Raw genomic sequence first — 27,153 nt, forward strand, 5'->3', positions numbered from 1 at the left:
GCCTTTGTGTTTAATTCCAGGAGCAGTGCTCATTTAGCTGGGACTGGGGCCCCTCTTTCCCTACTCAGGGCATTTGGAAGGATGTCAGGATTGAAGCATATAATCTTTGCCGCCTGCTTTATTTCTCGGTGACTCCTCAGTATGGTAAGTCTTGTCGTCTTTTAACTGTAGAATGAATCAGAAAAAATTTGATCCTGGAGGCGAGAATCCTTCCATGTAATTAACAATGGCTGAAAGGTTTGCACTGGGTTCTCCCCCCAAAAAAACATACAAAAGCACAGATCAATAACACACTGGAGTAATTTCAGCATATGACACAGGGGCATCATCTGTTCTTTCCTAGTCCAGAAATCCTCTGCAAGACACATTATTCTTTCTCACTGCATCACTCTCTTTCTTACATCCCTACAATTGCATCTCTGTGCCATGAAGGACATGAATTTCCAGTCTCTAATTATTTATTTTGAAGCTCTGTACCACTCTCTTCCTGAACACACCTGTCCTCCCAATTTATTTATTTTTAATTTAAATACATTCTATCCTGCTGTTAACACGGGTCCCTTCCTATCCAGGTGATTGTTTGTGTCCACATCCACTTAGGTTGAGAAATACTGCTCTTTCAGGGCTCTTGGGCTGAGATTTTTCCTGCTCATTTCCAATTAACACTTCTCCCTCCCACCTCTGTTACATAGAAACGTGGCCACCATCTCTGCACTTTGTCTCCATCTTCTATTCTTTGTGCACCTTCTCTCATCTGGCTCCTCATGTCTGGAACAGATTCTTTTTCTCTTGTTTCTCAGATCCTCTCCCCTATCTTGAAGGGTCCCTTTTCCCAGGGGTCCAGTAGTTTGGTGAAGGCTTTTCTGATCTGTGCTTGTAGCAAACTACAGATAAGATTGGCTATCCTATGGCAGTCTTTTGAAGCCGTATCAGAAACATAGGCCCCTATAAATGCAAGGGCTGCATAGAACCAGGAAGTAGTAGTCTTTAGCTGTAGTAATTGGTCTGAAGCATTCTCTTGGACCCATTGGATTCCAGGAATCAAAACTGGGCTTCCCTTGCTAAAGCTGCCAAAGGGCCAAACCTTGGGGATAGAGCACACGTTTTTGCATGCAAAACACCTGGCATCTCCAGATAGGGCTGTTCGAAACCCTAGAGAGCTGTTGCCAGTCAGTGTGGACACTAACAATCTGGATGAGGAACCTGTCACCCTCTGGATTTTCTGAAGAACAGCTCCCTTTGTTCCGCTTGGAGTCAGTTGTAACTAAGCAGCATATAAAGTAAAAAATTCTGATCATTGGTCTTGCCAACTAAGGCTGATAGTTGTTGTAGTCAACAGCATTTGGAGGGCCATCGTTCCTCCATTCTGCAGCTAGATGGACCTAACTCTGCGTAAGACTGCTTCTTAAGGTGAGTGGTGGTAGAGTCTTTGCTGTGGTGTGTCCTGAGTAGGTATGAATGATTTCAGTTTCTTTGCTTCTTGTTTTCCCAATCCCAAATTCACTTCCCCACATTCATCAGGTTGCAATTTTTTAAAAAAAAAAGTCCTCCTGAAAATGTATCAGTATTTTAGTTCAAGTTAATCCAAATATACTTATTTTTGTATGTCATTCACACGAACATAGGCATTTTTTCAAAGCATATTTCTTGCAATGTTTATATTTTCCCTAACATAAGGCATTTGGGTATGTTATTTTCATTAATATAGGCATTTTACATTGGTGTATGCTGGAGAATTACACTGCAAAATTCAGAGAAGTGTGAATTTTGAAGGATGGCTTTGTTTTGGTTCTCATGTTGTTTCGGAATGCACAAATCAAGGTTCACCTTTAAATGTATGCAGCCCTGAACAGGATGTGGTCTAAGCACCCTCTTTTCTTATTTCTTTCCTGCTGAAGGAAGGGCAAATCAGAGACTTTTTGCTGCCTGCCCTTCTGCCCCCTTGTCCTTGACATCTGTGACATTCTGTCTGTCACTTTGTTTCTGAAATGGATGTTGCTAGGGCTGAAAGGGCTCTCCCTATCATTGGATTTCTTCCAGTGTTGCGATTTAAGGGTTTGGGGCAAAAGCAGCTGCATGACGATGGCTGTAACTTGAGAGGAGTTCCTATCGTGTGCTTGTCCTGAACTGAAGCCACCTAACCGGTTCCTGTTGCTGGTAATCACTTGTTTGTCGTCCAGCTTGCGCTGGGGTTAACTGGCTCAAAGGGACAAGTCGCTTTTCATAATGGGCATTGTCCCAAAACGTCACACACAATCAATTCAGAAAGTTGATGGGATGTTCCGTAGCTTTAAGAGAGCTAGGTACGAACTTGGAAGTTCCTCATTCAAAGTTAATCTCAGTCCAAACTCACTGTGTGGACTTTCAGAAGCTAATGTATCTGAATAGGAACATGGGAAGCTGTCTTACTGTTGTATTATTGTCTATACCTTAAATTTGGGGGGCAAATGTGGCCCTCTAGATCTCTCTCTCGGGCCCTCAGGCCACCTTCCTCTCTAGTCCCACCCCACCCCCCATCATCCCAGCTCCATACACTTCTTGAGTTCCTTTGCCTGACAGGAATGTCTCCTTGAACTAAGGTTTCTTGTTTCCTGGATGGAGTGTCATTTAGGGTTTTTTTTTGGGGGGGGTAGGTGGGCATTGTTGCAGTTTTGCTGCTAAATCATACAATCCAAAATAAAGATATAAAAAAACAAGACAAAACTAGTCACAAACAATAAACAAAACATCACAAAGTACACAACCAGATTGAAAAACCGTCACCATTTTTTTATACAATGAAAGTTTTTCAATCTGGTTGTGTGCTCTGTGACGTTTTCTTTATTGTTTCTGACTAGTTTTGCCTTGTTTGTCGTTATGCAATTTTTCATATGTTGTAAGCTGCCTTGCACACGGTTTGAACTTTTGGAAAGGTGGTGTACACATAAATGATTGGTTGATACATATATGGCAACTTTTGCATGCCAAGAAACAAACGTTTACGACCAAATTACAGCCCCTTGCTGGCCCCCCATTTTTTATGTGGAGTTTTAATAATGAAAACATTACAGAGCGGATGTGCTGGAAGTTCCAAAGCACTCATAGGGAATCATAGAATCATAGAGTTGGAAGAGACCACAAGGGCCATCGAGTCCAACCCCCTGCCAAGCAGGAAACACCATCAGAGCGCTCCTGACATATGGTTGTCAAGCCTCTGCTTAAAGACCTCCAAAGAAGGAGACTCCACCACACTCCTTGGCAGCAAATTCCACTGCCGAACAGCTCTTACTGTCAGGAAGTTCTTCCTAATGTTTAGGTGGAATCTTCTTTCTTGTAGTTTGGATCCATTGCTCCGTGTCCGCTTCTCTGGAGCAGCAGAAAACAACCTTTCTCCCTCCTCTATGTGACATCCTTTTATATATTTGAATATGGCTATCATATCACCCCTTAAACTCCTCTTCTCCAGGCTAAACATTCCCAGCTCCCTTAGCCATTCCTCATAAGGCATCGTTTCCAGGCCTTTGACCATTTTGGTTGCCCTCCTCTGGACACGTTCCAGTTTGTCAGTGTCTTTCTTGAACTGTGGTGCCCAGAACTGGACACAGTACTCCAGGTGAGGTCTGACCAGAGCAGAATACAGTGGCACTATTACTTCCCTTGATCTAGATGCTATACTCCTATTGATGCAGCCCAGAATTGCATTGGCTTTTTTAGCTGCCGCGTCACACTGTTGGCTCATGTCAAGTTTGTGGTCAACCAAGACTCCTAGATCCTTTTCACATGTACTGCTCTCAAGCCAGGTGTCACCAGGAAATGCCAGGAAATGTAACAGTGTATTGCAGCCTCCGTAAGTGCTCCTAAGTCCCAGTAACTTTAATTGGGAAAGTAAAGCTCTTGCTCTCCCATTGAAGTCAACTGGACCTAAATGTTCTAAACTTGGTGTGGAGTGTGCCCTTGTTATTACTAAACCAGCCACTTTGCCTCTGGATGATACTGGGAAGAAGGGAGTCTTTGAAGCTTCTGGAAATGGCTCCAGCCCTTTGCAGAAATCAACACAGCTGGAATTTCCATGGAATGCCAAGACAGCATCAGGAGTTGCTTAGTATGTAGCCTTCCAGCTCCACCTGTTGAGAACCAGGTATGCAGCCAGATACAGTTTCCCTTCAGTTAGCCGGGGGTGTTTTTTTGGATCTCAGCCTCGAGGCTGTGCTTATCCAGAAGGAAAAAAAACCAAACTTGGAATAATGAACCTATTAATCTTTAACTCTGTCATGTGAATGCCATTTAAAGTGGTTCAGAGTTTTTATTTATTTACCCAGGTGGTCTAATACGTCTTTTAGTCGTGTCCGACTCTTTGTGACCCCATGGACCAGAGCACACCAGGCACTCCTGTCTTTCACTGCTTCCCGCAGTTTGGTCAAACTCATGCTGGTAGCTTCGAGAACACTGTCCAACCATCTCGTCCTCTGTTGTCCCCTTCTCCTTGTGCCCTCAATCTTTCCCATCATCAGGGTCTTTTCCAGGGAGTCTTCTCTTCTCATGAGGTGGCCAAAGTATTGGAGCCTCAGCTTCATGATCTGTCCTTCCAGTGAGTACTCAGGGCTAATTTCCTTAAGAATGGATACGTTTGATCTTCTTGCAGTCCATGGGACTCTCAAGAGTCTCCTCCAGCACCATAATTCAAAAGCATCCATTCTTTGGCGATCAGCCTTCTTTATGGTCCAGCTCTCACTTCCATACATCACTACTGTCCATACATCACATTTTGCATAATTAGTACCTAATGGAATGATTCCTACAGCTTGTTGATATTTCTTTTAAGAAGAAAATATGATCAAGCTGTATGTGAAGCCTCCTTCAGGTATTCTCCTTCATGTGATTTAACAATCGCGGGTGGAGGGAAAGCAGGACCATGAGGACTAATCTCATTCCCACAACTCCCTCCCCATTTGCTCTCCATCCATTGGAGAAATGCTGCAGTGGGGAAGCTTACTGAATACGCATACATTTCCCCTGCCATTTGGAACTGGAACACGGATTATTCTGGGTCACAGAAATAACAGATATGTGTTTGGCAGGTTCCTTCTTTGCAGACTTGCCTCTTGACATGTGTGAAGGTCAGTAGGCACAGCCCTACCCCACAATTGCTAATTGCATTAAGGGGAATGCTTGAAGGGGTCTTTGCACTTCCCTGACCATTATTTCCCAGCTCTCTCAATTTAAAGCATAGCAGAGTCTTTCCCAACCTGGTTCCCTCCAGATGGGGTTGGACTACCAACTCCCACCATCCCTGACCATTTGTCATTGGATTCTGACTCCCATCAGCCCCGGCCAGTTTGGCCAATGGTCAGGAGTGATGAGTGTTGCAGCCCTGTAGCACAACACAAAGGCCCTAATGTATGGGGAGTTGCGAGGAGGGCTAAGAAGCTGGAGCAGCAACCTTGGCTTGGTAAGCAGTGAGAAAAGTTAACGGTGACCTTCCCTGGGAGCCTATACATTCCCCACTAGGATTCCCTTAGGAAACTCAGGTCTCAGTGGTAGAATGAATTTCAGCCTATAGGAGGGGAAGGATTCCTATTTTGAATACTACTCCTGATAACGAAAAGCAGAACCCTGCACACAGAAAACTAGCAGATCAGGGAGAAGCCCAGCTGTTCTGATTTTATCTTTGCAAGATTTTTAACATAAAGGTAAAGGAACCCCTGACCGTTAGGTCCTGTCACGGACAACTCTGGAGTTGCAGTGCTCATCTTGCTTTACTGGCCGAGGGACCCGGCATACAGTTTCCGGGTCATGTGGCCAACGTGACTAAGCCGCTTCTGGCGAACCAGAGCAGCGCACGGAAACGCCGTTTACCTTCCCGCCGGAGTGGTACTTATTTATCTACTTGCACTTTGATGTGCTTTTGAACTGCTAGGTTGGCAGGAACAGGGACCGAGCAACGGGAGCTCACCCAAATAGGTGTTTCTGTACCTGCAGCATGAAGTGGTCCACCATCCCATCTATTGCCTCAATCTACTGCATGTTAAGACAAGGCATCTAAATTTTACTCAAGAGTAGACCTGCTGAAATTAATTTATGTAACTTAGCCGTATTCCTTAATTTCCTTGGGTGAGTTGAATGTGGGAACCATTTCTGGGACATGATCTGTGGCTTCGAATGTAAGACAAACTCAAGGAGACATAGATGTCTTTGTTGCATTTGCTGTGGGGAAAGAGGGACTGTATTTCTGCTGCTGTATTTCTTATACCAGTTCAGCCATTCAGGCAACAAAAAGGGCATCTAGCTTCCTGCATTTACTCCAGAAGCAGCTTAGTCATGCTGGCCTCATGACCCGGAAGCTGTACGCCAGCTCCCTCGGCCAATAAAGCAAGATGAGCGCCGCAACCCCAGAGTCGGTCACGACTGGACCTAATGGTCAGGGGTCCCTTTCTCTTTACCTTTTAGGAAGGTTGAAGGAGCACTTTCTAGGAATACTCTTTGAGTGAGTCATGATTCTTTGAGCTGGCAAATGCTCTGTGATCCTGCAGGAGACCTCCTCTTACCAGGCAGGCTGATGTGGCGAGCACACTTGAGTGGCCAAAGAGAAACAACTGTAGACCCCACCAAATCCAGACACAATGGGTTCAATTCATTCCCCAGGTCTCAATTCCACTCGCTTTGTAGGCCTACAGCAGAGAAGAATTCCATGCATTTTCTTTGAATGAAGCATTTGTTCAACATGCAGAAATGGTTATTCTATCCAGAAATTGTGATCTTTCCCCAAAACAGCTGTGTTCGAATGTAGATCGAATAAAAGCAAAATGTAACAGATGGGGAAAGCCCTTGGTAAACGACCGTGACACTCTTGTTTCTCCAGAGTCCTTGTTGTTACGAAATGGCTATCTTACTTTCTTGCAGCTGGTGGGAAAATAAGTATCCCCAACCTGTTTTACCAGGGTTAACTTTGTGTCTGTGGTGCTATATAAGCGGAACTTCAAAAAACAGACAAACCTTATTCTCTATATACATTAAACTACCACCACTGTAGAATTTTGTGTTTGAACATCTTGATGTGTGTTTACAGACATTCTAGACTTGAGGCCACCTGTGAAAGTATGGCTAGTTTTGTGCAGCAGTTTTTGAAGAGTGAGGCAGGCCTCTTTATTGAGTTAAAGCCAGTTGCTAGAGGAGCTGGAGTACCTGCCTGACCACTCCCTCTGTGTAAATGTTGGCTAGCAGGTAGGAAGGCTACCACACCTCATCATCACGTTTTCTGTTCAGTTGCTTCATTAAGAGAGGTCCTGTGCCCAGCCTGGTGACATTTTCAAGCCCTGAAACAAAAAGTCCAAATTATGCCATTCCCCAATGTGTGTGTGTATAATCTCCTAAAAAAGATTTAGGAGAGTTGTGAAACTGGTGCCTTCATTAACTTATGAATTTGCAGCCTACCTAGTATTGCTCCAGCAACACTGGCCTAGTCACTTCACATTGTCTGTGATGGATGGGTGGGCGGGTGCGTGGGTGTTGGACCAATTCAACTTTGTGTTCGTATAGAAAACAGGGTCAGAAAAGTAGCACCCCTACAGATGTTCCTGGGCTCTTGAGTCCAATCAGCCCCAGTTGACATGGTCAGGGATGATGGGATTTGTGGTCCAGCAACCTCTGGTGGGTGATAGCATCCACATCCTTTACCTAGAACAGGCTTCCTCAACCTTGGCCCTCCAGATGATTTTGGCCTACAACTCCCATGATCCCTAGCTAGCAGGACCAGTGGTCAGGGATGATGGGATTTGTAGTCTCAAAACATCTGGAGGGCCGGGATTGAGGAAGCCTGACCTAGCGTGACCTCTCCATAGATTGATTTGATCTTGTGCAATGTGGTTTGGGACTGGAGGTGATTCCAGATATTTTACTTGTGCCTGAGGTGGGGTGGGGTTCCTTTTTCTTCTTTGTTCAGTGGTGGCTGATTAGGGATCCCTCCTGGAGATATGAGGGCTCAGCATCTGGCCACGAACACCGGTTTCTGATGTTGGCCCAGCTCAGACCCTTCCTTAGTTTTGTTGTCCGCATCTTCAAGCAACATTCACAATGACGATAATACTTTTTATGTTCAAGCTGTCGAGAACAATTCCTGGTTTTCACAGGTCCAAACCAGACAAGGGTGACTGCATTTAACATGTCTAGTGTGCGATTGGGACTGAAACCATGACATGCAAGACCCAATGAAAATAGCCTCCTCCTCCAAGCTCCTGTCCACTCTCTTCTTGGTCTTAGCAGCAGCTTGGAGAAAGATCTTGCCGAGATCATGGTATTCACTCTCTTCTCTGTGCATCAAGGACCTAATCCCTCTTCTGGCTGTTACTTAGAAGAAGAAAAAAGCTAGACATTGAATATCATGCCTAGTTTGTTCTATAATCACCATCCCTTTGAGAAATCTGAACCATCTTCAAAATACAGCTGGCATAGGAAAATGTTAGTATGAGCCGGCTACCACATGGGTTCATCTGTAGGAGCTTCTGTGGTAGTAGCAGTTGAGTAAATTTCCGTGACTAGCTTCTGGTTGCATATAACATCCAAATGGCAGGTGTCCTTCAGATGCTGGAATCCAACACCCATCAGCTCCAGCTAGCTTGACCAATGGTCAGAGATGATGCAGGTTGTAATCCAGATGCATCTAGACCTGTGTTTCCCAAAACTGGGTCTCCAGCTGTTTTTGGACTACAACTCCCATCATTCCTGATCACTGGTGCTGCAAGTTAGGGATGATGGGAGTTGTAGTCCAAAAATAGCTGGAGGCCCAAGTTTGGGGAACACTGATCTAGAGAGACACAGGTTCACCACCCCTGATCTACTAAATTTATGTCTTGACCTTCCTTCAGGGAGCTCTGGGTGGGATGCATATCACCCTCTTTATATCCTCATGAAAACAACCCCGTGTGATGTGGATAGCAAGATGTGTCTTCCCTTTGGCTCCCTGTTGGTGTCACACTGTTGTCTGGGGATTTGAACCCAGATCTCCCTAAGTGTGAAGACAGACATAACCTCCTAGATCACAGGTGACTAACGGTATGCGTCCAATCTGTCTGCTCTCAACAACCTTCTTTGTTTTTGTTTCGTTCAGTGCAAAACACTCAGCAGTGGAGTCTCAAAATAGAGCTGGATTTTGATGTCATCAGCTCAAAGCCAGTTGCTGCTCTCGCGACTGTGAGCATTCCTGAGCTGCAGACGCAGCAGACATTCACAGTGGAGCTTCGTCCTGGTGAAGGCAGCACCGTGCTGCTCGTAAACATAAGTAAGGTGAGGGCCAGTCCTGCTGAATGCAAAACTTTTTCCTCCGGTGTGAAAATCAATGCTGTGTATGGGTCTGCACCAATAAGGCCATAGATGTTACTCAACCACAAAAAAAGTCCTGCTGTTTTGCACACCCATATATGGGAAGTCTGTGGGCACAATTCACGCAAGGGAATATACTGTGGTTTTCAGTGGGAGAATTAAGCCAGTGCAACCTTTTATTAAGCACTGGACTTGCTCTGAATTGAAAGGAGGACTTCAAACGTCGTTCTTTCTGCAGCTGCCTCTACACATGGCTTCAGAGCTGGCCACAGGTGATGAGTAAAAAAAACCCCAACCGAAACAAAAGCTTGTGATTATTGCTAATTTCTAAATAATAATTTTGAAGGCACAAATGCAAGGGTAAGAGGAGAAGCCGGTTAACTCAATAAGCTGGGAGAACCTATGCCCCTGCTCCCGATATTTTATCCTTGCCCATTGGCTGATGGGAGTTGGAGTCCAATGAGGGCCACAGGTTCCTTACACCTTCACAAAGCCATGAGCCTTGAACCCTGATCTCCCACCCAAGAACTCAGAACCGCTTGCCCATGGTTATTGGATGGGCTGTAGCGTCCTAGTAACACCGTGTGTATTTTTCAGCTTGCCTGCCCCACGGCAGATTATCTTTCCTGACCCCATGATCTTGCATTCTGATTAGAAAGCAATCAAGAGTTGTGTGTGTGTTTGTGGACTGAAGGCAGCCTCGAGTCCCTAATTTATGTTGCTGGATTGCGTTCTGTGTATTAAAACAATAGGAAATGTACCATTGAAGCTGCAAAAGTCATCTCTGGGCAGTGTTTCAAAGCTGGAGCTGTGAGAGCTGACTGCAGCCTTCTTAAAAATGTGTAATTCCCACCCCACCCCCCACCAAAATTGAGTGCACATAGTGTTTTCCAGCTAAGAAATAGCAAATGGGTGAGTGGGGATATGACATCACTACTAGCCAATGAATACCCTCCCGCAGTGCCTTTGCTTCTAAAGCTATTCTGCATTTCACAGACCACGGTGGAAGATGCATATTAATAATGCTTCGTTCCCTGCGCTAGGAATTCATGGGCATTTTGCATGCTGCCGTTGGAAGTAATTCCAGAGAATGAAAGGTGGAACATTAGGGGCTCAGCTATGTAATCATGCCTTGGTAACAGGCATGACAAATCATATTGTTAAATTGTTTCCTCTGTACTTGCTTTCTCTTTGTGAAATGCTCACTTGATGCATTAACGTGTCCAATACTGATCCATCTGTTTTGATGTTTGCGCACCCTTATTACCTTTTAGACATTTTGCTGTACCCAGTAATTGACAAAAATTGTGCACCAGCATTTGTTTTACACGAACAGTGAGATATCGCTGCTGTCTACAAATAAGCAACTTATTTTATGTAGAAATGGAGCATCATAAAGACAACCAAATTGTGAAAACTCAACAGCCATTTTTATAGAGTCGTGTAGTATGCTAATAAAACAGGGTGGGGCTGATTCCCTTGTGAAAGGTTCAGATACAGTATATTGCTTCTGGATGCACTGAGGAGGATCTACTGGGAACATCTGTTCAAGCCCCATTGAAAATGACCCACTGGAATGTATGGGAGCTTTGCAAGTAAATACCTTTTGCGCAGCATGCCTGGAACAGTGACCTACAAAACAAAGTGCAATTTTCATGCTAAAAATGCTCTGTAAATGATTGCTGACAGAAGTGGGAACCAACAATAATGTGTTGCAGTGTATCTTCAGCCTCACATAGAAATGCTCCTGTTCCATGCTCCATGCTCCCTACATTGTTTGGGGCTTGAAGAGCACACATCTCCCCCCAGCCTAGAACTCTTTCTCTAACATGCTAAAGGGTTCAAGGTCAGAGCTAGCTGCTTGCCTTGAATCTGAGCATTGAATTGCTTTACATGGCTTGGGTGGGTGCTGGGAAGAATAATGTAAGGAGAACATCTTTTATAACTCCATTGTGCAGACTACTATGCATTGGACAGAGCCCCCTCTCTGGACACTGGTATCATTGCAGCTTACCTGGAGAAGGCTGGGGTGGTGTAGGTTGGCAGCAAGGGCAGGGCTGTGGGTGCGAATTTCTGTCTGCTCCAGATAAGCTCTTGCCTCCCATTGATTGCTCTTGGCTTGCTATTTGAAGAAAACTTACTTAAGCGCTTTGTGCTATCAACATAATCTTTTCTGGACTCTTTAAATTTTAATTTCATTTGCTTCTTTTCTTTTCTTTTCTTTTCTTTTCTTTTCTTTTCTTTTCTTTTCTTTTAAAAAGGCTGCAGCACTGGAGACTTGGTGGCCAAGAGGACATGGGAACCAGACTGGGTACAACATGACAACTACATTCATTGCAGAGGGAGGCTGCAAGATTGAGAAGCATTCTAAGGTATGTCAAGTCTGGAACACAGGAAGCTCGCTTATGCTGAGTCTGACCATTGGTCTGTGTAGCACACTAGACACGACTGGCAGCAGCTCTACGGACGCTCCAAGTGGCCACCAAGGCACATTCCTAGCACCCACTGGGGTGGAAACTCTCTAGGTCAGGGGTAGGCAACCTAAGGTCCGTGGAACGGATGCGGCCCAGTCGCCTTCTAAATCTGACCTGAGGATGGTCTGGGAATCAGTGTGTTTTTACATGAGTAGAATGTGTGCTTTTATTTAAAATTCACCTCTGGGTTATTTGTGGGGCATAGGAATTCGTTCATTCCTCCCCCCCCCCCCGCAAAAAAATATATAGTCCAGCCCACCACATGGTCTGAGGGATGGTGGACCAGCTCATGGCTGAGAAAGGTTGCTGACCCCTGCTCTGGGTGATCAGGCCAGTTAATGTGATAAGCAAACACTACAGTCCTCACATGGAGCTCCTCCACCTGGAAGTGGTTTTCAGCAGTCTTGAAGGCTGTAATGCTTGTATTAGGTCCGAAACAGGCCCTTCCAGATGTCCAGAGGATCCCAGGTTAAAAGAAGAGGGAGTAAAAGAACTATGAGGGTAATCTGACATGGCAATAATTTTGTTTGTTTTGCTGTGTTACCATGCATCCATAAAATATTTTTTTAAAAGAAGAGAGCAGGAGAATCCAGGGCTGCTTCCAGCTTTTGAGCCCACTAGCCATAATAATAATAAAAAAATGATGACACATGGAAACAAAACAAGACATTAAAAAAAGCGTGGGACTTAATGTTAGTATTTTTTTCTTTTCTAGCATTTTTTCCCCTGTGCAAATGCTCTGGTTATTAAGGAAAAGAATCTATCTTTTGTGCAATATTGCGGACTGTTTAAGATGATGCAATCTGTTACTAAATATCACCTCTCATTTGCTTAAATTTGCAGCTCTAAGCTGCTAGCCATGATGGCTGTGCTCTGACCTCTCAGTTGGAGGCAGTAGTGCTTCTGAATAGCAGTTGCTGGAAATCACAAGAGGGTTCCTGCTTGTGGGTTTCCTGCAGGCATCTTGTTGGGCCACTGTGTGTGTCAGCATCGCCCTAGAGCCAGTGCACCAACTGGACTCTTGCACCTCAACCCCGACTGGGCTAGGCGAGCTGGGTAGCACCGCCAGAGACCTCCTTCTCACAGGAAACGGTCACAGTGCTGTGGACTCACAGCTCAGAGCTGAGAGCACCGGATTCACTGTCTCAATAATACAGTCGTTGCGCAGCAGAGTTTTGCAGAGTCTTGCAGAGTATAAACCACTCGGAGAGCAGCTCTGTAGAATATCTTCCTTTTATTCTATAACTACAACTATGATACAAAACTATATACAGAGCTGAATATTCTAAGCATAAATCAATGCTACACTGAGATTCTGCAGCTGCTCTAACAGCAATCTTATCTCTAGGATCTCCAACACTCTCACTCTCTCCGATACACTGACTGACTGACTCTCTCTCACACACACACACAGATATGTTGCTGGGCAGAATAAGTAGATAGGCAGGACACGCCTCCTTCTCTCTGGAGAGTCAGCAGAGACCATCAGGAGATGATCAGGAGATTCTTGTGTATGGGAGGGGTGAAATCTCCTCAGTGAGAACAGGACACCTGATTAGTTGGGCTATTGGCGTGATTGAGCAGTCTCTTTGTATGTTCTTAAGAGTGTGTCACATAAAAGCAGGTTGTGCATAAAAGCAGGTTGCAAAACGTATGAAATGCCAAAAAAACGCACCCATAAGTGTCTAAATCTGAGGCCCCCTTTGAGCTTGAGGCTCAGGTCAAACAACCCTCCTGCCCTCCCCACTCTGATTAGCCCTGATCTTAAATTATCAGAAGATGGCAGAAACTATTCTACTGGTTAGCTGTTCTCTCTGTGTAGCACCTGCGCTGCCAGTCAGACTTGAAGACAAATTAACAACAACTTCAAAATTCAAGAGGAAAACCTTTACGGCTGGGTTTTCCAAATTCTCAAGCTCTTGTCATTTCTGGACTCTTAGCAGCTGGTATCTGCAATACGGATCTGCAAACAGAAATGCAGTGATTTTGATATGAAATTGTGCAGTGGAAATTCTCATCAGGGTTTAGCTGTGATGCACTGAAACTTTAGATTTAGGAAATTTGAGACTCCTCTTGTCAACTTTAGTATTCTTTAACAATAATAGTTTTCTGATTTAAAGCACCCTAGTTAGTAATTTTGCAGAACACAGGAGTCCTTTTGGTGCATGGGAATGGCAAGTGACAGGATAACTTAAATCTCTATTCATGAGCGTAGTTCATCTCTGGTAGTGGAGAGAATTAATAAGTATATTATTTCATTTAGGGAGGAAAGTGGAACAGTCTGTTGTATTTGACTCTTGTTTTTTGCTTTAGTTCCAGGAAATGCTGTGCTCTCCTTACTGTAGGCATAGTTGATAAGATACACATTTTTTTTTCACTATACAACGAAGCTGGTGGTTAATGATTTCCTGAACAATGCACTTTCTTTGTCCTGGAGTTAAAAGGAAAAAAAAACAGTTCCCATCTGCTGTTAAAAATAGCAACTTTGTGTATTAGTTGTATCTCCCTTCCAAGTGCCAAAGACCTCTGAATGCAGTTGTTGTTTAAAAAACAGAAAGGACTATAAAATGTGTTTTTTTCTATTTGGGGAATAATATATGTCCAAATAAAATAAAAGTATTTTCATCGATTGGAAACCTATCTGAACAGATCAGTATTTAACTATATGGAAAGCACTACTTATTGTTTCCTTTTAAAAAAGTACGGATCATTTTATGAATCCTTTTCTTTTTGAAATAAAACACATTTCAATTGAACAAAAAGTTTTTACCTTGGGATTCTAGGAAATTTTTAGCAACTACTGAAAGAGACTGCTTGGCTTCATGCCCAAAGACCTTGTGCTGATAAGAAAAGCGAATGACTTAAAAAGAGGGGAAGTTGTAAGTTTGAAAGGAAACTCAGCAGGAAAACTGGAGTATTCCCGTTTAGGATCATAATCTGTGTGCTGCTGGACCAGACCAAAGGCCTATCTAGTTCCACCATCCTTTTTCCCATATTGGCCAACAAGATGCCCATGGGAAGCCCACAGGACATGATGAGAATAGCCCTCTCTGGTCATCGTTCCCCAGTGACTGGTATTCAGATAGACTGCCTTTGAAACTGGAGTTGCTATTATACTCATCTTGACTAGTAGCCATTCATTTATCTAATTTATCTAATCACCTTTTAAAGTGATCCATGTTGGTGACTATCTTATGGTAGCAAATTCTGTAGAAGAAGAGGAGTTTGGATTTGACATCCCGCTTTATCACTACCTGAAGGAGTCTCAAAGCGGCTAACATTCTCCTTTCCCTTCCTCCTCCACAACAAATACTCTGTGAGGTGAGTGAGGCTGAGAGACTTCAAAGAAGTGTGACTGGCCCAAGGTCACCCAGCAGCTGCATGTGGAGGAGCAGAGACGCGAACCCCGTTCACCAGATAACGAGTCCATCGCTCTTAACCACTACACCACACTGGCTCTCCAGCACATTATGTCCAGTCCTAACTTTTGTCTGTCCTAAATTCTCCCAATGTTCAGCTTCGCTGGTTGACACTGGCCCAGAGAGAGGGAGAAAAATGTTCCTCTATCCAATTTCTTCACACCTTGCACAATTTTGCACACCTTTGTCTTGCTTCCTATTTTTATTTTTTCTTCCTTAAGTAGCCCCCAAGGCAAGATGAACCAGGGAAGAACTTCTGAAAATAAATAAATAATGGATTTGATATCCGCTTTATCACTACCTGAAGGAGTCTCAAAGCGGCTAACAATCTCCTTTTCCTTCAACAAACACTCTGTGAGGTGAGTGGGGCTGAGAGACTTCAAAGAAGTGTGACTGGCCCAAGGTCACCCAGCAGCTGCATGTGGAGGAACGGGGAAGTGAACCCGGTTCACCAGATTCCGAGTCCACCACTCTTAACCACTACACTACACTGGCTCTCCGAAGTGCATAACAAACATAGCACTTGCCAGTATTGTACCACTGTTTCCCAGATGCCTGACAGTCCGTCTCCTTTTTGCAGTTCTAGACAGGCAGCAAAAACTGAAAGTTACTGAGTTATTGGTAGGCTGCCTTTCGCTCGATGGATTGTAGACGGTGTAAACTGGAGATAAGCCCTACATTACTGCATATCTTTCTGGACTCCACAGCCCCCTTGTCAGAAACCAAAGCTTTTGAGGTTGCAGCGTGGCTTTTAGCTCAAGCTCTGCACACGAGCCGGCTTTAGCTGCATGCCTAGTTATCGAGAGTTGCCTCCCGACAGCCTATTTCCACGGCAGGCAAAGAAAACACTTTGAAAAGGGCACATCGCAGCAAGCTGGTCAGCGTTGCCCTTTAAAAGAGACCCACAACAGTTCATTGGGGCACCTTGCCCCCAATTTAATACCGCGTTGCTTTCACAGAGATCAAGTGTGAAAGGAATTAATTTGAGCAGACTGCGCCTATTTAGCCTTAACAAGATACGGTCTTGAGTGCTGCATCCCTGAGACCTGTTTTTTATGGCTCACAAAAACTGTGAGCATTTTCTGGAATGCTTGAGGAATGATTTTGCTCTTCCTTTACCTAGAGGAGGGATGGGGAACCTGTGGTCTTCCAGATACCGTTGGACTTCAGCTCCCATCAGCTCCAGGCCAACATGAATGGCCCAGAATAATGAGAGTTGGAGTGCAAGAGCAAACATCTGGAGAGCCACAGGCTGCTCATCCTTGGTGTAGCTGTTTCTGGAGGAAGAACTGTGAGGGGAGAGACTCCATCAGGCAAGGCCTCCTTCCACCTGCCTTGCCCCACCCCCTGGCCCTGGGTCTCCTCATTAGGAAGCTGTGCCTGGATGAAGAACTGTGAGGGGAGAGACTCCATCAGGCAAGGCCACCTTCCACCTGCCTTGCTCTACCCTCTAGTCTCTGCTTCTCGGTGTGTATTGTATTATTTTATGTACTGTGGCTTGCCGTTGTTTTATTGATTATAATTTAGATATTATTGTAACTGTTGAGTGGATTTCTGTTTAACTTTTATATGTTGATATTATTATTTTATACTATTCTAATTTATTGTTGAATGTTACTTTTTTGATGTAGGCTGCCTATTTTAAAGTTATGTTTTATCACATTTTTGTGTTGCATTAGATTGTTATAAGATGTGCATTTTTTGTTTCTTCAGCTTGTAAACCGCCTTGAGTATTGTAAGATAGAAAGACGGTGTCCAAATTAAAAATGATGATGATGATGATGATGGTGTAGAACAGGGCTTCCCAAACTTGGGTCTCCAGCTGTTGTTGGACTACAACTTCCATCATCCCTAGCTAGCAGGACCAGTGGCCAGGGATGATGGGAATTGTAGTCCAAGCTTGTAAGGCACCCCTTGTCCTAATACAAGCTCCCTTACTGAAATGAAAGCATGTCTTACTGATTCATCTGCTCCTTGGAAGTTCCCAAATTAAAGGGTTCCGTTCTGCTGTGAGTTAGCTTGCTTTAACTGCTTTGTTATAAGAATTTAAGAAGAGCCCTGCTTGATCAGATGAAAGGCCTGTCTTCTCCTGCATCCTCTTTTTACAGGGGGAAGCCAGATGTTTAAGGGATGCTCACAAGCAGGACATGGGCACAATAGTTATAGCTGTTTTTCTGTCTGCTCCTCTGTAAGCAGCAGCAGAATTAGTGAAGCAGATCTCTATCAGAAGCAGAATTAGTGAAGAGACTTGGGCCCCTTTTTAATCTGGCTTTGGGTGCGTGTAGCCTCTTTCTGTAAATGGAGTTTGATTACAATCAGCGTTTAGCCTCGTCGTTTCATTAAATTTCTCTCTCAGTAATCAAAAGCAAACTGTGTGGGTGTTTGCAGCACTAATACATGCTGTCTGTTGGAGGGGAGGGGGAGTTTGGAGAAGAGGCACTAAAATCTTCCAGCAATCTCTTCCTCAAATTAAAATAAATTCGCTCTATACACAAGAAACACTTTCATAAATCTTGCAAACAGGTTACATTTCCCACCCCATATTTTATATACGAAAAAAGGCAAAAATATGCAGGGAAATATGGGTTTCCTGACTGATCCTGATGGAAAAGGTTTATTTAATGACTGCTGTAAAACTATTCACGTTTTAATTTCTCCTCAGGTTTATTTCCGAACAGTAGAACTTGTAGAAGAGCCCATTCCTGGCTCACCTGGTTTGAGTTTTTATTTCAGAATCAATGGACTCCCTATTTTTATGAAGGGTTCCAACTGGATTCCAGCTGATTCTTTTCAAGACAGAGTGACCTCTAAAAGGTGAGTTTGGGTGGCTGGGTTTCAAACATTCACATGGGTGCAAAGGATTTATTTTTGCCTACCAATACTGAGTAGGGCTTACCAGAACTGATTTTGGCCATGAGAGTACAGCTCTTTTACATGACTATATCATTTGAGAATTGATGTGGAGATTGCTTCTTTAGAAGAGATCCCATGTCAGAAGCTCCTTGCAGATGAACAGTTAGCATGCCAGGAAGAAGGCCCTTAGCTTATCCATCTGCCTCAAATATTAGTTTTCCACATGCAGGCAAATCTAAACATGGACCTACTTTCAAAGAAGGGATTCTCCCCAACCCTCTGTGGCATGTGGAATAGGCTTGTTAGAGGACTATATCACATGCCTTCCTGTGAGTTTCAGTAAACTTTTATGGCCATTTTATACAGTCAGCAGAATCAAATGGTAAAGTTTATGGCGCAACCTTCTGGGGACTATATAAGCTGCAGGTAAAGAGGTTGCATGTTGAATACTCTACCATTCATTAAGAAAAATCCTTTCACATAGAAAAGAAGCAAAAATGTTCACCTTAGCCTTCTCCAGGATGCTTTTTAAAAAAGAAAGTATAGGGGATTTTTTTTTTAATGGGGAAACATTCAAAAGGCAGCCCCAAAACTGCTGTTGGGAATGCTAAAGTCCTGGAAAAGCTTTAATGTTTGATATTGTTGTTATGTCTAAACAGGCTCTAAAAGTTGAAGGTTTTTTGTCACATTAAGGTGGGGTAGGGCTGGCTGGCTGAAAACCTCTAATGCCGTTGTGTGGTGTAGTGGTTAAGAGCAGTGGACTCGTAATCTGGTGAACCGGGTTCGATTCCTCGCTCCTCCACATGCAGCTGCTGGATGACCTTAGGCTAGTCACACTTCTCTGAAGTCTCTCAGCCTCACTCACCTCACAGAGTGTTTGTTGTGGGGGAGGAAGGGAAAAGGAGATTGTTAGCCGCTTTGAGGCTCCTTAGGGTAGTGATAAAGCAGGATATCAAATCCAAAAAACTCTCTTCCTTCCTGCAACCTACCCTTGACACCCATTTCCCCATCCAGCTGTGGTGACATGGATGCTCTGATACACTTATGGAGCTTCCCTGCTTGAGAGTGTGGAGCTCCACATTCGCTTAACCCATGAGGAGAAGGTTAGAGTCGATAAGTCAGGAGCACTGAGAATGAATAGGAAAGTCGAGACCCACAGACGCTCCCAAATATGGCCCTCCAAGTCTCTCTGTCTTGCCCTTGTGACGGTTTACCCCTCAGTGGGGTAGCTCTGTTGGTAGAGCATGATTCACTTAATCATGAGTTTGAGCCCCACATTGAGCAAAAGATTCCTTCATTGCAGGGGGCTGGAATACATGACCCTCCTGGTCCCTTCCAGCTCTACAATTCTGTGATTCTTTCTAGGTCACATCACAATTAAAATATAGCTATGTTCACACTCCGCTTCTGCTGAACGGCTCCCTTTATTTTGCTTTGGCTAATCCTGAGCACACCGTTTAAGCTACAGTATTGCACTCTTTCAAGTGAAGTCCGGCTAGGGTTCCTTAAGCCCTCTCTGCAACTAATTCAGTTTCTCTCCTACTGCAGATCTGCTTAACTTTTAGTTCCACTTGTGTTTTGACAGGTTAAGGATCCTCTTGCAGTCGGCGGCTGATGCCAACATGAATATGCTCCGCGTTTGGGGAGGAGGCATATATGAGCAAGATGAGTTCTACGAAATGTGCAATGAACTCGGAATCATGGTAAAGAAAAAAAGAAAAGAAAAGAAAAAGCAATACTCTGCAACTCCTAATATTTAAAGCTGACATACGAAATAAATCTGAAAATAGCTTTTTATTTCCCCTTCCCCATTAACCTGTAACCTTGAAAACATGTGCTGGATCAGACTTAAGGCCCATCTATTTGGGCATCCTGCCAGACTGTAAAATTAGGTTCCCAGGCTTTAGGTTGTAGCAACATTCTGTTTTTAGAAAGGTGAGGATAATGGAAGTGCTCAATATATAGCAAATGGAGGGTTAGATACTGCAGTCGTTTGACAACTGTAGAACGGGGTTGAAAACTTGATTAGGACCAAGGCCTGCTTTCCTTTTGTTCCAGTCTAGGCAGAACTAGCAACTCCTAGCAGTAAACAGGAAATAAAGTGAAATGAAATCAACTCAACTGCTTTGCCCAAAACGGGCCTTGTCAAAAGGTTATGGAACCTTCCCAGATGCTGAGAGCAGGTATCCCTCCGTACAGATACAATTTCCAGTCTTGATTTCTTCCTCTAGGTAAGCCTAGGGGAAAGGGAGGACTCATGATTCTTTCTTCCACGTGTGTCCAGTGACACCTTGTTAACTTCCAGCACGCCTTCCAACATTTCTCCGATGAAAATAGGGATGTTCTATTCCGTGATAATATTAATTTTATTATTTATATCCTGCCCAGCTGACTGAGCTGCCCCAACTACTCTGGGTGCTTTCCAACATAGATCAAAACATAATAAAAAATGGAGCATGGGAAAACCTCCCTGTTCAGGGCTGCCTTCAGATGTTACCTCCTTGGTTCGGGGGTTGCATAACATTTCTTTTGTAATGAAAATAGGGGCATCCTGAGGAAAAAGAGGGCATTCCAGGATCAAATCAGAAACCAGGAAGGAAGGCTTCTTTAAATCTGGGACTCTCCCTGGAAAACAGGGACAATGGGAGAGTATCTTAGAGCGGCTTTGGATGTTGTAACAAGGCAAAGGAAGTGGGAAGTACAAGTGTGCTTCTTCTGCTGTAGATACTCATGCAAGAAAGACTGCACACCTCCACACTGTAGTAGTAGTAGTAGCAGTAGTAGTAGTAGTAGTAGTAGTAATGTATTTATACCCCACCCATTTGGGCTGGGTTTCCCCAGCCACTCTGGGTGGCTCCCAACAGAAAATAATAATATTTAAGTGATAAAACATCAAACATTAAAAACTTTCTTAAACAGGGCTGCCTTCAGATGTCTTCTGAAGTCAGATAGTTGTTTATTTCCTTGACATCTGATGTGAGGGCGTTCCACAGGGTGGGCGCCACTGCCTGGTTCCCTGTAACCTATCTTCTCACAGTGAGGGATCCGCCAGAAGGCCCTCAGTGTCCAGGCTGAACGATGGGTGTAGAGACGCTCCTTCAGGTATACTAGGCTGAGGCCATTTAGGGTTTTAAAGGTCAGCACCAACACTTTGAATTGTGCCCGGAAACACACTGGTCTTTCAGGACCAGTGTTATATAGGCTTGGCAGCCACTCCCAGTCACCAGTCTAGCTGCCTCATTTTGGATTAGTTGTAGTTTCCTGGTCACCTTCAAAGGTAACCCCACGTAGAGCGCATTTCAGTAGTCCAAGCGGGAGATAACTAGAGCATGCACCACTCTGGCGAGACAGTCTGCGGGCAGGTAGGGTCTCAGGCAGCGTACCAGATGGAGCTGGTAGACAGCTGCCCTGGACACAGAATTGTGCAACATAGAGAACTGCCTCACATAGCAGCTTGTACATCCTCCTGTAATGGGAGATGTAGAATCATAGAATCATAGAATCATAGAGTTGGAAGAGACCACAAGGGCCATCGAGTCCAACCCCCTGCCAAGCAGGAAACACCATCAGAGCACTCCTGACATATGGTTGTCAAGCCTTTGCTTAAAGACCTCCAAAGAAGAAGACTCCACCACACTCCTTGGCAGCAAATTCCACTGTCGAACAGCTCTTACTGTCAAGAAGTTCTTCCTAATGTTTAGGTGGAATTTTCTTTCTTGTAGTTTGGATCCATTGCTCCGTGTCCGCTTCTCTGGAGCAGCAGAAAACAACCTTTCTCCCTCCTCTATGTGACATCCTTTTATATATTTGAACATGGCTATCATATCACCCCTTAACCTCCTCTTCTCCAGGCTAAACATGCCCAGCTCCCTTAGCCGTTCCTTATAAGGCATCGTTTCCAGGCCTTTGACCATTTTGGTTGCCCTCCTCTGGACACGTTCCAGTTTGTCAGTGTCCTTCTTGAACTGTGGTGCCCAGAACTGGACACAGTACTCCAAGTGAGGTCTGACCAGAGAAGAATACAGTGGCACAATGTAATCCCTGCCCCACTAATTTTGCCCAAAGAGGAAAGGAAAGGAAAGTGGAGGAACAAAAAGCGTGAGGCATTTTTGCTTCCTGTTTGTCCCTTGTCACTCAGAAGCAACTCCCTGGGTAGGGTGACAGCAGTGACCCCTCTCCCTCCCTACTGGGAAACTAGCTCAGCCCCACCCAGCGACTCACCTCTCATGCCATATTTGTGTCCGAAGCCCCCTTCATCAACCAGGTGCTCTCCAAACGTTTTGGGCTACAACTATCGTCCCGGTCAGCACTGCCTTGGTAGCTGGGGGCTGTTGGGAGTTTTGGCTTCTGGATATTTTGGAATGCCACAATGATGAAGGCTGGTCTAAAGAACATTGTTGTTGTTTAATCGTTTTGTCGTGTCCGACTCTTCGTGACCCCATGGACCAGAGCATGCCAGGCACTCCTGTCTTCCACTGCCTCCCGCAGTTTGGTCAAACTCATGCTGGTAGCTTCGAGAACACTGTCCAACACTGCCATCTCGTCCTCTGTTGTCCCCTTCTCCTTGTGCCCTCCATCTTTCCCAACATCAGGGTCTTTTCCAGGGAGTCTTTTCTTCTCATGAGGTGGCCAAAGTATTGGAGCCTCAGCTTCAGGATCTGTCCTTCCAGTGAGCACTCAGGGCTGATTTCCTTCACAATGGATAGGTTTGATCTTCTCGCAGTCCATGGGACTCTCAAGAGTCTCCTCCAGCACCATAATTCAAAAGCATCAATTCTTCGGTGATCAGCCTTCTTTATGGTCCAGCTCTCACTTCCATACATCACTACTGGGAAAACCATAGCTTTTACTATATGGACCTTTGTTGGCAAGGTGATGTCTTTGCTTTTTACATATTTTATTAGAACCAATGTAGTTCACAAATGGTAAATGCAGTTGTTCCTTCCTACCCTTTAGCTGTTACAGCTTCAGACACTTTAAAAAAGGAGTCCAGGTGCCAGAGGCCAATGATACTTTAATATAATTCTAAAACCATTCTTGCTTTAGGAAGGCAGGTAACACTTAAAAATCAGTTTTGGCTTGAGACCAACCACAGAAAGTTTCAGGCCCAGAGGAACATTTTTAGGAGGTTGTGTACATGGCTAGAAGGGGGACACCTGCTTTAAACTGCAGAGAAATAATTCCTACATAACCTTGAGATATATAAAGCCTATAAGCTCATCTTCCTAAATTCTGATTAAAGATGTAAACAAGTAAAGCTTGATTTTTTTGCTGTTGGATCTCATCCAAGTCCAATGATTTGGCTTGTTCTTTCAAAGACATATCCACCCTTCCATATAGCAAAACCCCTCTGGAAACAGAACTTTGCTGGAGTAAAAAAAATAATGATCCTTTTCTGATACCTTTCTAGGGAGAGACAAGTCTGCTGTGCCTTTAGCAACTGCAGGGCGGGTGGAAATTTAGAAGGGGAAGCTTCTCTCCCTACTTCCTGAATCTCCATGCTGGGAGGAGCTGATTTTCTGCCTGCCATTTAACTGTCAAAAGGCACAGGTGTCCTGTGAGTGGTTGGTAGGAAGATGTAATGTGTGAAAACCCCTTTCCTCAATGCTGTTTGAGGCTAAAAGCTTCCCATGTTTGAAATAGTTAGATGAGGTCATTTGCAGCGCTTTAACAAACCTGGACAGCGACTATTAATTTGAGATAGCAACTATATTAACAACATTTTTTGGTGCCACTGCTTGTGTAAATAAGTCCTAATTTCTATGAATTATGAGTGTTGCTTTTTTAAAAATAATAATCTGGTTAGGTGTGGTGCAATCCTGCAGTTGTTCACTCAGCTCACATGTGTTCAGTGGAGTTTACTCCCAGGTAAATGTGCATAGGTTTGTGGTATTAATGAGTACTCCACAATCTTTTAAGTGATGCAAGCTAGAAAATATGCACTCTGTTTACATGACTGTTTGTCAACTGGCTACTTGTTGAGTTCTTTCATTTTTCTCTTAATTCTCTAGATTTGGCAGGACTTTATGTTTGCTGTTGCTCTTTACCCAACTGACCACAGCTTCCTAGATTCAGTAAGAGCCGAAATTACTCATCAGGTATGGTATTCAGTCCAGTAGGGCCAAGCTCCTAAACTGTATACAAGCCTAGTCATGACTAATAATTGCACCGTTTTTCTGCTGGCTTTCTGTTGTGTCACGCTTGTGTGAGCGGTGACCTTCTCCTAAGTGCATCCAATCAAACAGAAGTAGCAGGGTGCTGGTGGGATGCAAACAGGATGCACCAAACTGTGCCACCCTCACAGGCATGCTTAAGTAAGGAAGCGAGAGAGGGCCTTTTTGGTGGCTGCTCCTTGATTTTGGAATTACTTCCCTAGAGAGGCTAGACTGGCTCCCTCCCTGTTGCCCTTCCACTGGCAGGTGAAGACTTTCTTCTTCCAACAGGCTGTTGGGAACTGACTGCTTTTAATAAAAAGGCTGGTGCAGTACTATTTTCGTTGTAATTATTGGCATGGTTTTAATGGATTATATCAATGTTGAATTGTTTTTAAATGATTTTTTCCTATGTTTCTAGCTGTTATTGAGTTATTGAGTCCCTGTCAGGGAAAAAGGCAAGGTATAAATAAAATAATAATAATAATAATAATAATAATAATAATAATAATACAGGTGCTTTAAATGATTTTTTTCTATGTTTCTAGCTGTTTTTATTTTTATCTATAAGTCGTCTTGAGTCCCTGTCAGGGGAAAAGGCAAGGTATAAATAAAAATAAAGTAGTAATAATAATAATAATAATAATAATACAGGTCACATGCACAATAGAAGAATGCTTGCTGATTAATTTGTATGATTGAACATTGAACAGTTTGGCTGTCAAAAGTATGCCAGTATAATTCAGAACCATCCCTGGAATAGGGCCAGTGCCATTGCTGTTCACTTCCTTCCTTTTTTCAACTCTCTCCATCTTCCCTTCTGGTTTGCACAGCTTGACAAGCGATGAGTATGCAACCCAATGGGACGACTGGCTGCCAGGGCACTTTAAATGCGTTGTGGAGAGGAAAGTTCCCACCCCATCCTTCCTCTGCTGTTGTGCTGGGTCCAAGTGCAACATGGATGGAAATCCCATCCAGCAAAGGCAGGCTCTGGGACAGGAACACACTTAGGTTAGAATCATAGAATCGGACCATAAAATACCCTCACGCTCAAGTGTTGCGTCCTGAAGGAATTCCTTCAGAACAAGAAGGAGCTCATATTTGTGTCTGATAAGCCTAACTTGAAAGTAATTCAAGAATTTCAAGTTAGGCTTATCAGAAGGAGGTTTGAAGTCCCCCTTTGCCTCTTCCTTGCGTAAACACTAATTTTTGACTGGTGCAGTGAGAGCGCCCTCTTCTGTTTTCCCCTTCCAAATATAGAGCTAGGAAAGCCATTTTTAACCAGCTCTGGAGCCACGTCATGTAAATCTAACCTTGAATCCTTTGGAAAGTTTAAACCACACCTGAAGCTGACATTATTTTAAGTTGTGTCTGATTTGCAGATTCATTAAGACGTTTGGTGAAACCATGTCCCTTTTATACCCCGGACTTTAATCATTAACACTTCTGACTTTACTCATTTTTTTTTTTTTTAGCACTTACATGTTAAAAGCTCTGCTTTTCGTTTCAGGTAAAGCGGTTAAAATCTCACCCGTCTATCATTTTATGGAGCGGGAACAATGAAAATGAAGCAGCAATTGCATACAACTGGTTCTCTATTCCAAGCGCAAAGAAGAGCGTTTATGCCGACGATTATGTCACGCTTTATGTAAAGAATATCCGAGAGATTGTTCTTGCTGTAAGTACTGTTTTGCAGAAGGCTATGAAGGGTTGAGCTTTGATAGCAGGCTTTGAAAGTTCTGCTGAATTGCTGATTTTACTCTTCTTGTTTGCAACTGTGTCTGTAGTCTGCATACATTGCAGGCAAATCTTTATCATTAAAGATGCATCAGGCACAATCTGGAAACATCTGGAAACATCTGTTTTCTCTGTATATCCATTGATGGGCTCAAATCAGCCCTAACAACCATTTTGTCTTCTGTATTTCACCTGCGTTTGTGATACCCCTGCAATGTGTATTAACATACTCTTTTTTTTTTTTAAGTGCCTGGTTATTTATTTACAGATAAAAAGTACTTGCTTTGGGGAAAATGAGAGTGATAAGTAAGGACCAAGCTTGTCGTGTGTCCACTGGTGTTTGCTGTGCTAAACACTGCAGTTAATAAAGGGCAGGGATAATGTGCCAGGAAGCCTCAAGTGGCCTGTAACTCTGGCCTGTATCTTTGACTGCTGAAGATGCAGGTCTCCCCCATCACACTTTGCAGCGTTTAGCTCTGTGCATACCAGTTTTGTAAGTTGCAAGCATTCCTGCAAGGTAAATATTAACTACTCTTAATGGACAGCCTGAAATGTAGAGAACTGAGAAGTCAAATCTCTCTCTCTCTCTCTCTCTCTCTCTCTCTCTCTCTCTCTCATATTCTGTTTATGCAGCATTTATAGTCAGCAGATAGTGTATCCACTTAAGTACTGCTCTCTGGCTGAAGCCTGATGCTCCCACTATCAAATAAGAAGTGCATATTCACATACCCTCTTTCCTTACAAACTTCTTTTTTGGGAAAAGGCTGTAGAGCATCTCCTTTGCATTCAAAAGGTCCCAGATTCAATCCCAGGCATCTCTAGATAGGCCTGTCTAAAACCCAGGAGAGTCTCTGCAGACCAGTTCAGCATAACTGCTCCAGCACAGAACCGTGTAGGCCCTAGGCAGAAGACTGGCTTTCCAAAGTGAGCACAAGGTATCTGCAGTGGGGAAGCGATCAACATTCAAGTGGAACATTTCAGGGGCTCCGTGTTAAGACTGGAAATTGCCACATATGGTATGGGAAGCCTGTGGCCTCCAGATGTTGGAGATCCAGATGTTGGTGCTCCCCTCACCCCTGACCATTGGCCATTCTGTTGAGGGCTGATGAGTGTGGGTGAATGTGCACATGTGGAAGTGCATTGAGCCATGGGTCTCTCAGTAGGTGGGCAATCTGTTTGTAATCCTATTTTATGGATTTTGATTTTTAAAAATGTTTTGTATCA

General features: G+C 43.9%; 1 protein-coding gene across 4 annotated transcripts in view; it reads left to right on the plus strand.

Annotated features, from left to right (window-relative positions):
* The window catches only part of MANBA (mannosidase beta), a 65,099-nt gene that overhangs the window by 26,531 nt on the left and 11,415 nt on the right, over positions 1–27,153 (plus strand). For all 4 annotated transcript variants that reach the window (XM_081020289.1, XM_081020286.1, XM_081020288.1 and 1 more), the window contains 7 exons: positions 21–144; positions 9,083–9,258; positions 11,556–11,666; positions 17,850–18,001; positions 19,626–19,743; positions 24,052–24,138; positions 25,703–25,870. In XM_081020289.1, coding sequence (XP_080876415.1) covers positions 21–144; positions 9,083–9,258; positions 11,556–11,666; positions 17,850–18,001; positions 19,626–19,743; positions 24,052–24,138; positions 25,703–25,870 — 936 coding nt within the window. The remainder of the gene's footprint in view (positions 1–20; positions 145–9,082; positions 9,259–11,555; positions 11,667–17,849; positions 18,002–19,625; positions 19,744–24,051; positions 24,139–25,702; positions 25,871–27,153) is intronic.

The sequence above is a fragment of the Podarcis pityusensis genome (assembly GCF_964106645.2).
Source record: "Podarcis pityusensis genome assembly, chromosome: 9".
NCBI lineage: Eukaryota > Metazoa > Chordata > Lepidosauria > Squamata > Lacertidae > Podarcis > Podarcis pityusensis.